The 14,185-nt window shown below is 34.3% G+C and overlaps 1 protein-coding gene across 1 annotated transcript; it reads right to left on the bottom strand.

The window, feature by feature from the left end:
* Nucleotides 1-127: 127 nt before the first annotated feature.
* LOC117604287 (ATP-binding cassette sub-family G member 4) lies at nt 128-12,425 on the bottom strand. Its single transcript, XM_034324180.2, has 13 exons — nt 12,123-12,425; nt 4,700-5,008; nt 4,354-4,537; nt 3,411-3,534; nt 2,865-3,010; nt 2,600-2,723; nt 2,299-2,413; nt 1,869-1,997; nt 1,681-1,793; nt 1,194-1,362; nt 876-1,132; nt 665-798; nt 128-579 (listed from the first exon to the last, which is right to left on the bottom strand). The coding sequence occupies exons 2-13, from the start codon at nt 4,908-4,910 to the stop codon at nt 360-362; spliced, it is 1,926 nt and encodes a 641-aa protein (XP_034180071.1). The 5' UTR covers nt 4,911-5,008; nt 12,123-12,425; the 3' UTR covers nt 128-359.
* Nucleotides 12,426-14,185: the final 1,760 nt, after the last annotated feature.

Below are 14,185 nucleotides of genomic sequence, written 5' to 3'. Positions count from 1 at the left end.
TCTTTGCTTGTAAACGCGTGCATTGATCATTGATTTTTCTTGAGCAATTTATAAATATCACTTTGAAAGATATCGTTTAAGAATAATATCATTACCTTGCATTTATTAACCTTTTACGGTAGAGCTATTGAAAAAAAAAAAAAAAAGATCTTCAACCGTGAAAGATTAATGCCAACATCCAAGATTCTTTAACACATTAATATTCAAGAAATTATTAATTTTCTTGTTTTGTTTTTTAATCAATACCAGACATAGAAATTAATGCTTAATTCTTTATATACTGTTTATCAATCACGTGAAAAATTGTTTGTTGGCGAGGAATGAAAAATATTCTAAATCTAATCAGCGTATTATGTGGCTTATCGTATGGATATAATCTTCCATTTAAGGAGGAAATAAGCTGTACTCCGCGTTATGATAAGTATCGTGATTAGTGCCATGATGTCGTTCCAGAATTGATCACCTTCCATGGCAATGTCGGAGAGGAATTTCGATGGATACTTGTAATGGCAATAGCCGACAGTCTTCTCTTTGCAAGCTAACACGGGTCTGTCGTACCCGTATATGGCACTGATGAATCTACAAATTATACGAATCATTAATTTTCATACTATCAAGATTTCGATACTCGAGTCTTATAGAATATTGATAATATGAATATTACCCTTCCAAACCGTATCTTAGGCAACTGATGTATGTTCCCCATTTCAGATAACCAGGTATATCCCTTAATGAAACCCCGAATCCTGAGAACATCATCAATGGTACGGACAAAGTAGGCCCTATGAAAGTTCCATTCTAAAATTCAAAGAATTTTCTTTAAATCTAATTGTGGCTATTAGATATGAAACATGTTAGAATAGAAATATCCTTACAACTACGTTACATACTGCTCCAATCATAAGGCCAATTCCTTGACCAATAAAAACTACTAATAAATTGATTGCAAAGAACATTGAGAATCTCGTGATTTCTAATGGCTGAGAGGTGATGAAATATACAATTAAAGTGAAAATTAAACAACAGAGTATTGAAATTGGTATGTCAATCAACGTCGTGGCTGTGTAGAATGCCTTCAAGCTGTACCATCTGTTAAAGTGTTCTTTCAACAGGATACTCATCTGCATAGGAACTGGAAAGATATATCAAAATTAATTATTAATTAAGATATATATAAATCAATGATTACTTACAAGTAACCACGGTGAGCATCATTGTAGTCATCAATTGGTGTATAAGAATAGAAAACAGAAGATTATAATTATCTAAAACTCTAGAACCGTCTGTTCCGGTTTCGACGAACACCGAACTGAGGATAAGGCCGACGAATATGTTGACTAGTATTCGTAAGTGTGTTAAAGTCTAAAACGAAAAAAGATAGAGAGGAATTGATTAGAATTCGTAAAAAACAAATAGCAACATAATCCTTGGCTAAAGTGTCCATTTGAATATAGAAACAATTACAAATAAAATTCTAACATATAAACAAGTTATAGAAATGAGGAATAAATTTTGGAACAAGCATTAAATAATACATTGCTTAAAAAAATATTCAATGAATCGCCTAACTGAATGACATCATCAGCAAGGTATTTAACAAATTAGAAATCAAATAATTAATTACTGAGACTTTAATCATTCTCTTGATTCTCTAATGAACAGGATAGTTTCACTATTTACCGTGTCTCTTTTGCTCATCAGAAAACCCCTTCCCAACAAGATTTTAATTTGATGCGTTAAGGAGGTCGCCTGCAGACTGTTGTCACCTCCATTCTTCTTGAGAGGATGCAATGCTTCGAAAGGTAGAAAGAAAACAACATCAGTATCGTAACGAATTACTTAAAAATCATTTGATGATGTTTATATACCTCTTAAGCCATTTGCATCTATAAGAGTATTAGGATTTTCAAACCACCGTAAATTCTTGCCATTTTCTGATCCTGATAATAACAACGGTATTTTATCTTCTCCATATTCACCGCAGGATAATTCGATTACTGTAAAAATTGAAATATACAAATGAGAGAGGAATGAATTAACACATTAAAACGCCACAGTGAAAATGGCCATTTGTTATAGGACGTAACGAAGCTGTAATTATTAAGAATAGAAATAGTTAATTTTCAAATTTCAAATTTCAAGCTTTCTATTTATCTTTTATTTATCTTCTATTCATCTATTGTTTTCTTTTAATTATTCAGGCATGTGTAATTTGCAGTATCCGTCATCGGTGACCCCCATGGCGTTCAACGTGTTAAAGAAATGTATAGTATGTTTAGAAGAGATTATTTTATATACCGTAATCGGCTGGATTGTGATACATTGGACAGGGCACTTTGATACTCTCCAAGTAAGGAAGCAATTGGCTGGTTGCACCGTGATACAAGCATTCTCCTTTCGCTATTACGTACACCTATCGTGTTCAACCATAAATAATAATCAGTACTAAAATTCTAACTAACAATTTAATTACAAAATTAAACGAATTTGAATTCTCAATGTAGTTGTTTATAAAATCTGTTCAACTTCTAAAATTTTACATGATTTCAGTTCAGGTCGACGCAAATCAGATTGGTTTCTATTCGCGCGAATATCCTACCAAATCAAAAAGCTGGAAGATAGACGCGCTAGGCTGATGAATCGTGCAAATGATTGTCCTTCCTTGTCGCGCGAGCAGCTTCAGCAAATTCACTACTTGTGTGCAAGATGAACTGTCCAAACCCCTGGAATAACAGCATAGATGTTCGATACATTGATTCAACAGTATGCTTTAAAAAAATTTGCTCGACAATAATAATAAATCAATGTTCACGACCAAGGAGATACCCTGTACGGAATATCACTCTTCGTGCTATTACACTTACGTAGTTGGTTCGTCGAGGAACATAACGGTTGGATTATTAACCAACTCCAGAGCGATAGACAGCCTCTTTCTTTGACCGCCGCTTAATCTCTCCGCTCGCGTGTTCATATGCTCATAAAGGCCTAGCGTTACCAGAATCTCTTCAATCTGGAATATGAAATTTCTTGTTAAGAAACAAAATCTTTGCAAGATTATTAACATATCTTAGAGAGAAATATACAAAGAGTGAAATACTTGAGGAAAAAATTCAACTATAAAATGTGACGCAGAAGCTTCATAGAATTTTTAAGAAAATTAAGAAAAGTAATATGTTATTAACTGAAAAGTTAAAAAAAAAAAAAAAAGATCCTAAATTAAGCCTATTATGAAATTTTATTTTAAAAGAAATTAACAGAATTAACTTTTTGATTAAAACACACTCCTGTTTCAGAAGTTCATATCTTATCAACCGTTCCAAATTTATGTCTGTAATACAATTAGCATGAGATGCACTTTAAATTATATTTACATGTTGACAAATCGACCCCAATAATGAACCACCACTTACTATCGTTTCCTTTTCGTATCTGGGAATACTTGTGGGTAGCTTGAGGTCAGCTGCGACTCTCATGTTCTCGATGGTCGTCAGTAGAGGTTCCAAACGATCATCTTGCGTGATGTACGCGCTACACCTATGGTAACATATATATAAATGACATTAACGTTTAATTAATTTAAATATTTTGATCGCAGTGGTACTACAGGATGACTCAAATTTTCATGGTGTATTTGATTTTTGAAACATCCTGTATACAGCGAAAGGATTAATTAGAAGTTGTTATGCAAAGTAGGTCGCTCATTTCTTTTCTATCTATTCGCATGGTAGTTAACTAAAAGCAAATTTATAAAGTGGTTTCAAAATGAATAACAAAACAGAATGCTTTCTACAAAATATTAATCGTGTCAAGAACGTTTTAATAAGCGAACAAATTTTCAAAACATAATTTTCTGTTCTTCAAGATAAGCAGCACAGTCATTTCAAAATCATTGATCTTTCCTGTCGCAAAGATTTAGGAAGCAAATTGTATGGATAAGATCATTTGGTCAAGATCATTTTCTTGAGGTCATTGATATTTTTCATTAAGTGTGACCAATATGTTATAATCTAAGAAAGATAAATTCATTTCTGCGCGACATACTGACGTTCAGATGACCTCAGGAAACAAAATACCATGTTCGGTCAAAAGATAAAAGCGTGTAAACCTCGTGGTTCTTATCGATGACCTTAAAGCAATTGCGGAAGAAAAGGGACCTTGAAAATGATATGATAATTGTACCACCTGTACTACTCTACTATTAACAATAACATCTGTTCATTATACTAACATTAATTTTTTTTTTATATTTTAGGGTCGCAGAATATCTAACGCTAAGAAGATTAGATCATCCGAATTCTAGGATTACATTCTAGACGAGCTACTCCATATTTGCTTTCGCAATACGGGGCTTACTTTCGAAAAGAATTCATCTGTCGGACGCGTCCGTTAATGTGCACGTTGCCAGTGACCCCAGTTATCCTGTATCCCGACAGGACATCCAGCAAAGTTGATTTCCCTGCTCCGGATGGGCCCATTAAGGCGATTAAGCGTTTCGATGGAAGTCTTCCATTGATCCCGTGCAATATTTCCTTCTGACCTGCAAGAACAATCCCAGGTATGACTCGGTGAATTGAAAAGAAATTATGTAACGATACTGGCTATACTTGATTGTACGTTTAGAAACAACCAAAAGCCTTTCACCGATATGCAAAACCGATGTCATCATCGTATAATTTATCAAACGTTCCAGGGGACTGACCTTTCCTACAACCCAAAGACACCTTGTAACTTATGTTCTCGAACATAATATCAACTGTGTCCGCAGGATTGGTTTCCATGAAACGCGTGGTACTGTTCTTTCGTCCATTTTCTTGCGTCTCTTTCACCGGCTCTTTAACGGTGTTATAAATCTTTTCGCCGGTCGGATTCGTCTCTTGGCCGCTGCTCGCTTCGTGCATCAATACCTCCATCGTCGGGTATCCTCGTAGGAGACGAGCTGGTCAAGTGGCCGGAGGGTATTAACGCTCGAACGCCGACCAATTAGTTGAACATAGAGCGCACTGTAGAACTGTAACAAGGAGAAACGTCATTGTTATGCGAGAAACACGGTAGGCAGAATTCCGGTTATTTGAATTATGAATCTTATTATAAATTGTAGATCTAATAGTAATTAACGGGTTGAGCGGCGTTCGCGCCATATTGAGCGGCCACACAGCGGCCGAGTTGAGGGGATGGATTATCTATAATGATCTCGAGCATTGCCACACTTCAAATTGTGGTTTCCGGGTGTAAATCGCGTTCCATAGCGAAATTGCGAAATTTCTAATACAGCGGAAGAAATTCCTAATAGAGAAAATAGCGAAAATTTTTCTCAGTATTTCCCAGCGTTCCGCTAGCGCTGCAAAGATAAACGCAACAACGTTGAGCGCGAAAGAGTATCAATTTCATTTGCAAGCAGTAGGTTAGATGGTAATTAAATTTACTGTCTGTCAAGCGTCACATTTCATTGTAACTCTAAAAATAGTATAATTCCATCCATGAACTGATCATTAAAGTTATAGGACCAAGGTCCTGCATAGGTTCAATTCGATGGAATTCTACCGCGTTTACAATGTTTTTGACAAAATATCTAAACTGGTTTTTCAGAACTGTTCCCCCGCTATAGTTTGGTCAAAATCAATGACACCGTACAAGGCCGTCGAAGAATAACCCTCTCGTGTTCGTTCTGTTTCGTTAATTTGTTTTTCGCTTTCTTTTTCATTTGGAAATACATCTGAAAACCATTCAAGGGAAGGTCACTTGATTTCCTTATAAGCGTCTTATGTTCGTCCAGTGATTATATAATAGAAAATGTAATTGATAACGATTAACAGGTACAAAGTGAATCTATTGCGTATTGTGATGTGCACTTCCTGTGTAATTTCACGAGTCGAATTGAAGCAATAACTTGAGAGGAATCGGGTAGAACACCGGCTATAATTATATGTACGTAGAAAGACCTTGAATGGGGATTTCCAGATGAGTCGCCAAATAATTTCATAGTTATTCACGTAATCTGTTATTCATCGAACAATCGGTGGACCAATATATATAAAACTATCTGGGACTAGGGAATTTTATGTCAGGGTCGACAAAGAAGCTTTCGATCGAAAATGGATTTTATTTATTGAACAAACAAATAATAAGTACAACGGTTAATACAAAGATCACCGACTTCCTTATCTGACACTCTCGATAATCTAAGATATGAAAGAGCGATTGAAATTTAATGAAAAATTGTATTGACTTTTAGTATTGAATAATTACGTGCTTGGATTACGTTATCACTGAAAATTTGATCTTTGTAAATCTCCATTGATTGACAATGATACGGATCAACGTGATAAATTGGAATCTTTTGACTGAGTTGAATTCTTTGCATTGTGTAGAAGACAAAAAAAGGTGTAGATTTTATGATTGTCTGCGACCTTGTCGGTAAGGTTGCACAAAAAATATAAAGACGTACGAAAGGACCATTCTAAAATAACAATACTAGTCAGAACACGTAGAAGTGTCTTTAGAATGAAATTCAAAAGATTCTTTACCATTGCAACGTTTCGAGATTTAAATACCAGCGATTCGATTCGAGAATATAACCTATAATGTAATCGCAATAAGCATACTATCATCGCTATGTGATGTCATTTGGGACATTAAATCTAGACTACTTCCGGTAGATATTAGAAGTTAGCATCAATTTTAATTTACATTAGAAATCGTGATGGAAATATTAATTACGTTGAAAGTGTCAAGCATTAATTTATCGTTTACTTCGAAACTTCGAATTTAACGAGTAAAGTCGAAACAACCAATCGATTGCATTCGAGACTCGAGAACTTTGATTCGATACTTTTCGACAGAAACATTTCCAAGTAAGTGGTAACCGGTCTAATTCTTCTTCTAATTGTAAGTAAAGCTGCATAAAACAATTGATAGCAAAAATATAATCAAAGTATTTCATTTAATTAAGTCTACATCTGAGAAAAGACAAAGGTTACTGGACTTAGAACTTTCTGTTCGTATTTCATCGAAACACGTGCACGAGTATTACGTCATGGAGAATAAACAAAATCCACATAAATCGTATATCACAGATCCTTCTTGATTATCATAATTGCATACTTAATTTTTCCCTGAACACTGACACCGAGGATACAGCGTGAAGAACATCCTGTTATGACTCAACATATTTCAAGTAAATTATAAAATTTTTTTTTATGAAACTTGTAATTCTGGTAATTGTATGGACGTTAATGTTCTATTTGTTAGCTTTAAGGATATTATACAGAACAAGACTGAATAAAACGTGATTCCTAGTATTTATCAAGATTACGCGATAGGAACAAAAAATATTACGTTAACGATGAAGTAGCTCAAGTAGAATTTGTAAAATTAACATTGAAGCTTGTATAACTAATTTAGATTTCCATTTACCTCGATTAATATTCAAGTAAACATTACTCTTCTTGCGTTCTTAGACGCAAAATCGTTTTATGGGGACCCTGAACCTTAGGGGACCCTAGGCGGCCGTCTAGTCTGCCTAGGCCTAGGGCCGGCCCTGGAGCGAAACTCCCCTATTAAACGACTGATCGGGATTTATCTGACTTTTTAACTGAAAATCTAGATTATCAATTTTGACCATTCTTTGCAAGCCGATCACAGTGGTCACTGTGAGTGTTTATATAGAATAACATCAGAGATCGATGGTGTCCTTGAAGAATGGTCAGAAACCGATATAAGAGAAATCGGAATTACGCTATCGCGCGAGATTTGAATTCGTGTTCCGTAAATTAAAACTCGGGTTGATCGATTTTTAAATCACAATATCGCTCTAGTATGGCGGCCTAATAATTTTTTATTTTTTTCCTTGTGTAAAATAAATGAAGGAACCTTAATGGTATTCTGCATCAGAAAAAAATTGTTGATGAATAATATTTACCTGACTTATTCTCTGATGTACAGAAGACAAAGAAGATGAGAAATGCGTGTGGCATCATTTAAGAGGACATGAACGACATTGAAACAGTTGATCGCTGTGTAAACTTCCTCAAAAAGAACAAAGTGGACTATCTGCGCGGTGATAACCGTAATCTTGTTTATGGAATTAAACAAGTATCATTGTTGCTGAATGTAACAGAACTCTAGTAACGTCGATCGAAGAGCTTCGAAGCTCTATCACTTTGATTCGTCGAATAAAACACCGGCCGACCAATAGGATATCTCAGGCTAAAAGAGGAACAACAATTATTAATTATCGAGTATAATTCTGTTCAGCTTCCGACAATCCGCAGCTATTGGATTAAAAAATAGTGAAATCCGCTCGTGCAGAAAATTTATTGCTCACTTTGATCGGTCCATTTGTAAAGCAACGGTTGTGATTTATAACGATTGGTCGAAGTACATTACAAATCTTATCGCACGCTATGAATCAGCAATGAAAGTCCAGTAAAAATTATTATGAAGATCCGAGTTAACGCATTTAGAAGGGATAACATGAATTCAAGTTCAACGTTTCTCTTTGTCGACACCGATGATCAACGAAACAATATTCCCTTTTTTGTTAACTTTACGGATGAATAAAAAAGTAGGCAGCCATGAATTTTTAAATTTTTCTTGTAACTCAAAGTACGTTCATGTAACAACGATTAACACTAATTATTCTGATTTATTCTACTTAGATACATAGTGACGTTAAAATACGCTAATGGTACTAAATGTAATAATAATTTATACAATTGGTAAGATCAGGGCAGACTAGGCGGTCGCCTAGGGCCCACCCAAGGTCCAGGGTCTCAATTTCTTTAATTGGTAGTGTAATAATTATATTTAATTATTTTATTAGTTTAATTAACAATTACAATTTTTTTGAAGAGTAATGTTTACTTGAATATTAATCAATGTAAATGAAAATCTAAATTAGTTATACAAGCTTTAATATTAATTTTATAAATTTTATTTGTGCTACATTTTTTATGTCGTATATGCAATGGGGCCCTTTTTCGGAGCTCACCTCGGACCTCCGAAATCTCAGGTACGGCCCTGGGTAAGATACATCGAACATTGTTCGTTTATTTTTGAAAAATTTCGGTTCTTTTTTTTCCATTTCACGAGAATTTATCTGCTGTTCTTCTAACAGCCATTATCTACCGCTTTCTACAAAGATTTACACAACATTGCATTTATTCCGTGCATCGTACTTTCGCTCGGGTCATCGGAACGAACACAAAGTTAAATGACAAGGAGGGTTCTGCAAACGGCTCTGGAATACCATCATAACAAATCTGTGATTCATAGTCCGAAAGAAGAATAATTAGCTGCAACTCTTTTATCCTAGTGGACGTACATGTACAGTGAGTCAAAAAAGTATTGTACCATCCAACATTCTTGCAATTAAAGAAACGCGTATCACGTTGCACCATTGATTATACATTTCAGTTGCTTTTGTTTTATTTTATTAATCGATTTAACATAATCAATTAAAAATGAAATGGCATCATTATTGGTATTTATGGATGGAAGCAATTAATAAAAAGTAATAATGTTTTTATTACAGATAATATTTCATTATTAAATAAACGTTCGATGACTTCCAATGAATAAAAAAAAAATTAACGCCTACGTTTTGTTCAAATTTGTATGGTCATGTATACTTATCGCGTACAATGAATGCAACGCATACATTTACTTCTATTTGCTATATTAGTCATGCAACTTTTTGCGAGCTACTTGAAACGACTCTTGTCCCCAGTAATGGCTCGTTCATCTCTTGACTCACTGTATCTAGTCTCAGAAACAAATCGACAACAAAGTGTAATTACATTGAATGAATATTCTAGCGTATATTTTTTTAATAATGCTGTTCAATGAAAGAAATACGTTTATGGAAATTGCATGTCACCTGGTTACTTTCACTGAGGTATTAAATAACTGGAGTCTGTATATGTAGGTTAAAAAGTGCGTGAAAGTAATTGGCTTCCTCTGGATAAAAGAAATTTTTTCTTAAATAATGTAACACATTGGCAATAAGGAAATGAGATATATTTTCTATTTTTAAATTTATGTTATTTACGTTTATTGTTAGTAAACTATACGTCGTGCGTATCATTGTAATTAAATTAAAATTAAAATTAAAATGACTGTACATCAAATTAAAAAGAAGTCTTGATAAAGTTCGAATGATTTGAAATATACTTTGAAATGGTAAATATTAGCTGATAAGCAATAATTGTCAATATGTGACCACGCAAATAAGTAATATTGACAGAAATTATGCATAATCAAGTTTACCAATATTGAACAAGGACATTATATATTTATTTGGCAAATATTTACACAAATGAAATTTTGGAATATTAATTGGCCGAACGATAGATGTCAACCAAACGAGCAAAACAAGTGATACGAATCAATGCTTTTCACTCCTTTGAAATCATTTACATTGCATCCATTATAAACATAGAGAATTTTTTTTCTTCTTTCAATTAGTCATAATTACTCCATTACGCTTTCTTAACATTTTTATTACTACGTTAATGAGATGGAATGAATACGAGGTCTTATTAAAACATTTATCCAGTATTTTTTTGTCTTTGAGAAAGAATCTATTTTAAATAACGACATTTGTACAGAACAATTGGATTATTCGTATCAGTTGATTAAACGATCACGTTGGGCTACATTAGTCTTTTCGATACGAGATTTCACTATCAAGCAAGAAATATACCTAACTTCATATTTTTATCTTATGTGTATTTCTTATAAAGAACGTCATCGAGTGATAATGTTTCGTAACAACAAAAAAACAAATTAAAGAGTGTTGCGATCCAATGAATTTTTCAATAGCCCCTTTTAAACGCTTTCGTGATAACGTAAGTGATTAACAAAAGTTAACAGTCTACAACATAGTACTCGATGCGCGCAAAGTTCAATCGGTCATTTTCACGCAAGCGCACTGTTGAATCTCGATCTCGATCTTGATATCGATATTCAGTGGTTTGAGTGGTCCTCTCATAGTTTCGAACAATGCTACAATAAATAAAGTATCTCTGCATAAGTCGGTCATAAGAATGCGCTTCCATTTGCTCGAAATCCGAGATAAGCGTGCGATTTCCATCAACTTCCTCGAAAGGTATTAAGAAGTAGGACAGCGTGTATTAGGAACAAGGAAGGACGAGTTCGAATCATTACCGCGAACGTATGATGAAACTTTTACTATCTCTCTTATGAAACTATAAAGAGCCAACAATTTTTCTAAATTTCAAATTAATTTCGTTGGTTCAAATATTTCGATCGATCGATAGGGTCGATCTTAAGATGTTTCGATATCTTAAGAATTCAATACCGCTTAACCTATTCGACCGTTCGAATATTTTTTAAAGCATGAAATATTAAAAATATTTCAGTTTCCTATGTAATATTATTGATTTAGTTAGAAGAGATGAAACGAAACCTGTCATTACAGCAGGTCATTCACCCCTTTTTAGTGAAAGTAGTCGCGAATTTTATCATTAGACTTTGACAAGTAATACCGTCGCGAAATCGAATCGATTTATCTCGAAGTATGAAGTATTATCGAACAAAGCGAAACAAGTGTGTCAACCGGACACATTATCAAGAAACAATCAAACTACTTTGTGATATAGTTTAAAATTATTCTTCCCTAGAGTATTGCTTAATATTTTCCCGGGCTGTGACACTATTACGTACGTATACATTAATTTACTCGAACAGACGGAAACGTTGATTCCGTTCGTTAATTGCCATTAGAACGACAAATACATAGTTATATCAACGATTGTTCATTAATTATTTGAAAAACAAGAGATCAATGTTATAAATAGTATCTACTTAGATTTCGACATCAATTGCGTATCGAAACATCGATAATCGAAATCGATAAGATTTACTAAGTTATGAATCGTTCTTCAAATAGTGTTACGATATTGTACAACTTTGATAAATACCATTTCGTCCGACTGCGCCTGTTTACGGTTTGGTCTTTGTTCGCGATTATTCAAGCAGAAACAACGTGGTCGTAAACATATGCGACTAACGCTAGAAATTTTTCTTTTCAGGGTATCGTGAAGTTACTTGCGCATGGTGGTATCCCCCCGAAGTTATCAACGACAAAAGTACGCACTTACCGTAAAGAGGGTGCAATAGCAGCAGCTAATCTTTTCCTTCAATCTTTCGCTTCAACCTCCACCGTGAAATATTCTTTCCTACACAAATGTTTCACGAACGACAGGTAAGTGGTACGAGTCGCGTTCATTCAAACGGCCGGTGTCGATTCGAACGCGAGCTTATTGCTGCGAAAGCGCGGGCAAAAGTGACGTGGACATGACCACATACGAAAATTCACTAAAAATACCGTAGAGGGCCTGACATGCGCGAGATCCGAACCGCTTACTACAGCCGATCGAATACTGCACTCGACACCGCGTGTTCTCTCCCTTTACTACCTCCCTCTATCATCGCTTTATTCCCCTCCCTCCGTCTGATCGACAACATCTCGCCCCCTCTCTGCATTTCTTTTTTTTCTTCTTTCGCATGACCACTTCTAATCCCTGCTTTGACACATTATTTAACTCGTTAATTCTTAGATAGCTCTCCGATATAAACAAAAACACATGCGAGCATATAATTGATGCTTTTGCACCCGCTTTGCGTACAAGATTGTCAACAAGTTATCGTGCGTTCGATCGGCAACGCTTAAATGCTGCAACACACGATGACATAGCCGCTTTAAGATCCAAGCAACAAACGTATCAGTACTAAACAGGTAGCAAAAGAGAACGTTGCATATACTTACGTTAACTATGTATCCTTAACATTAGATGGCTGGACTCACATCCGTTAAAACAGGTATGGCACATATGGATTTTTGGAACCCAGGAGCGGGGAGGAGAAGGAATTAGTATTTATTTACATTTCATAATTCTGTTAAAATCCAACATATGTTTTAAAAAAAATTATTTAAGTTTTTCTGTATGTATAGCAATAAAATCGTAAATGAGTCAAATTGACTCGCTCCGGCAATCTAGTATTAATAAAGGTAAGGGGATCATTACAATGAGTAATTCGTAGCAAAGATTTATTTGATTCGTTATGTTTTTTTACTGGCATATTTCTTAACGTGTGATTTATGCAATATATGCGATGATAACTGAAAACATGTTGCACATTCATTTTTTTTGCACACGTTTGAAGAAAACTTGCTGCGTAACATAATTACAAGTTATATTGCCAATTTGCAAATAAAGCGGTTTGAAAGATTGGAATGTGATTAAAGAAAACGAAGTTCTTTATTACTTAATGTAAGGTATTGTTTTAGCTTATTCTAATCGAGATTAGTATTGCGCCTGGAGATAGGCAACCCGCCTTGCACCGACCTAAGGGGGTTGCTATCAAGGGGTTTCTGTTTTTGGGTGAATTGTTGAATCAATCTGTCTCTAATTTTATTTTACATACATGTAAAGTGATTATCCCCTTATCATAGAATTATGTTAATATCTGAAATAATGCTTTTCCATCAATCGAAGAAATTGAAAGTTTCATGATAGTCGAAAGTCAAAAATGACCCTGCCAAATAGTAATTACAGTTTCTTCGATATTGTTAAAACGCAAATATTCATTCGCTAAAAGTATCTAATAAATTATCGTAGGTTATCGATAATTCAATGGATTTAACGATCCGGTTTCTCTAAATCTTCTAAATTAACAATGTTAATTAAATGACCTTATTTTGTCCCATGATTATCATTTCCAATATTCTTGTTTTGCAATTTAGTTCGCGTTTGATTAACATTCAAATTATTTTCGAACACATTCAGTGTTGTCTTAATAAAAAAAAATTATTTCTAAGTAGAGAGCGAACAGTATTTATAATTTTGTAAATAATGTTTTAATTGTTTAGAAACTGCTTTTAATTTTTTTTTCAATTACAAGTACAAGTTATCCCAATCTTTCGATGAACTATTTATAACACCCTTATTTAATATATTTTTCAAAAGTTTAGGAGCAAAAAACTTGTATTAATTGTAAATGAAATCGGAATAATACTGCTATTCGAGTTCAAATAGCAATACAAGTTCATCACCGATTTCAATGAACTTGAATGCTTATGTAAGATATCCGCATAAGAAGGAAAGTGCTCTTCATTTTTTTTTTCTTAAATCAGCAATTTATTGGCATATGGTTATGCATC

Source organism: Osmia lignaria, chromosome 9 (assembly GCF_051020975.1).
Source record: "Osmia lignaria lignaria isolate PbOS001 chromosome 9, iyOsmLign1, whole genome shotgun sequence".
Lineage (NCBI taxonomy): Eukaryota > Metazoa > Arthropoda > Insecta > Hymenoptera > Megachilidae > Osmia > Osmia lignaria.
The sequence above is the reverse complement of the archived record's forward strand: the minus strand, read 5'-3'. Positions and strand labels throughout refer to the sequence as shown.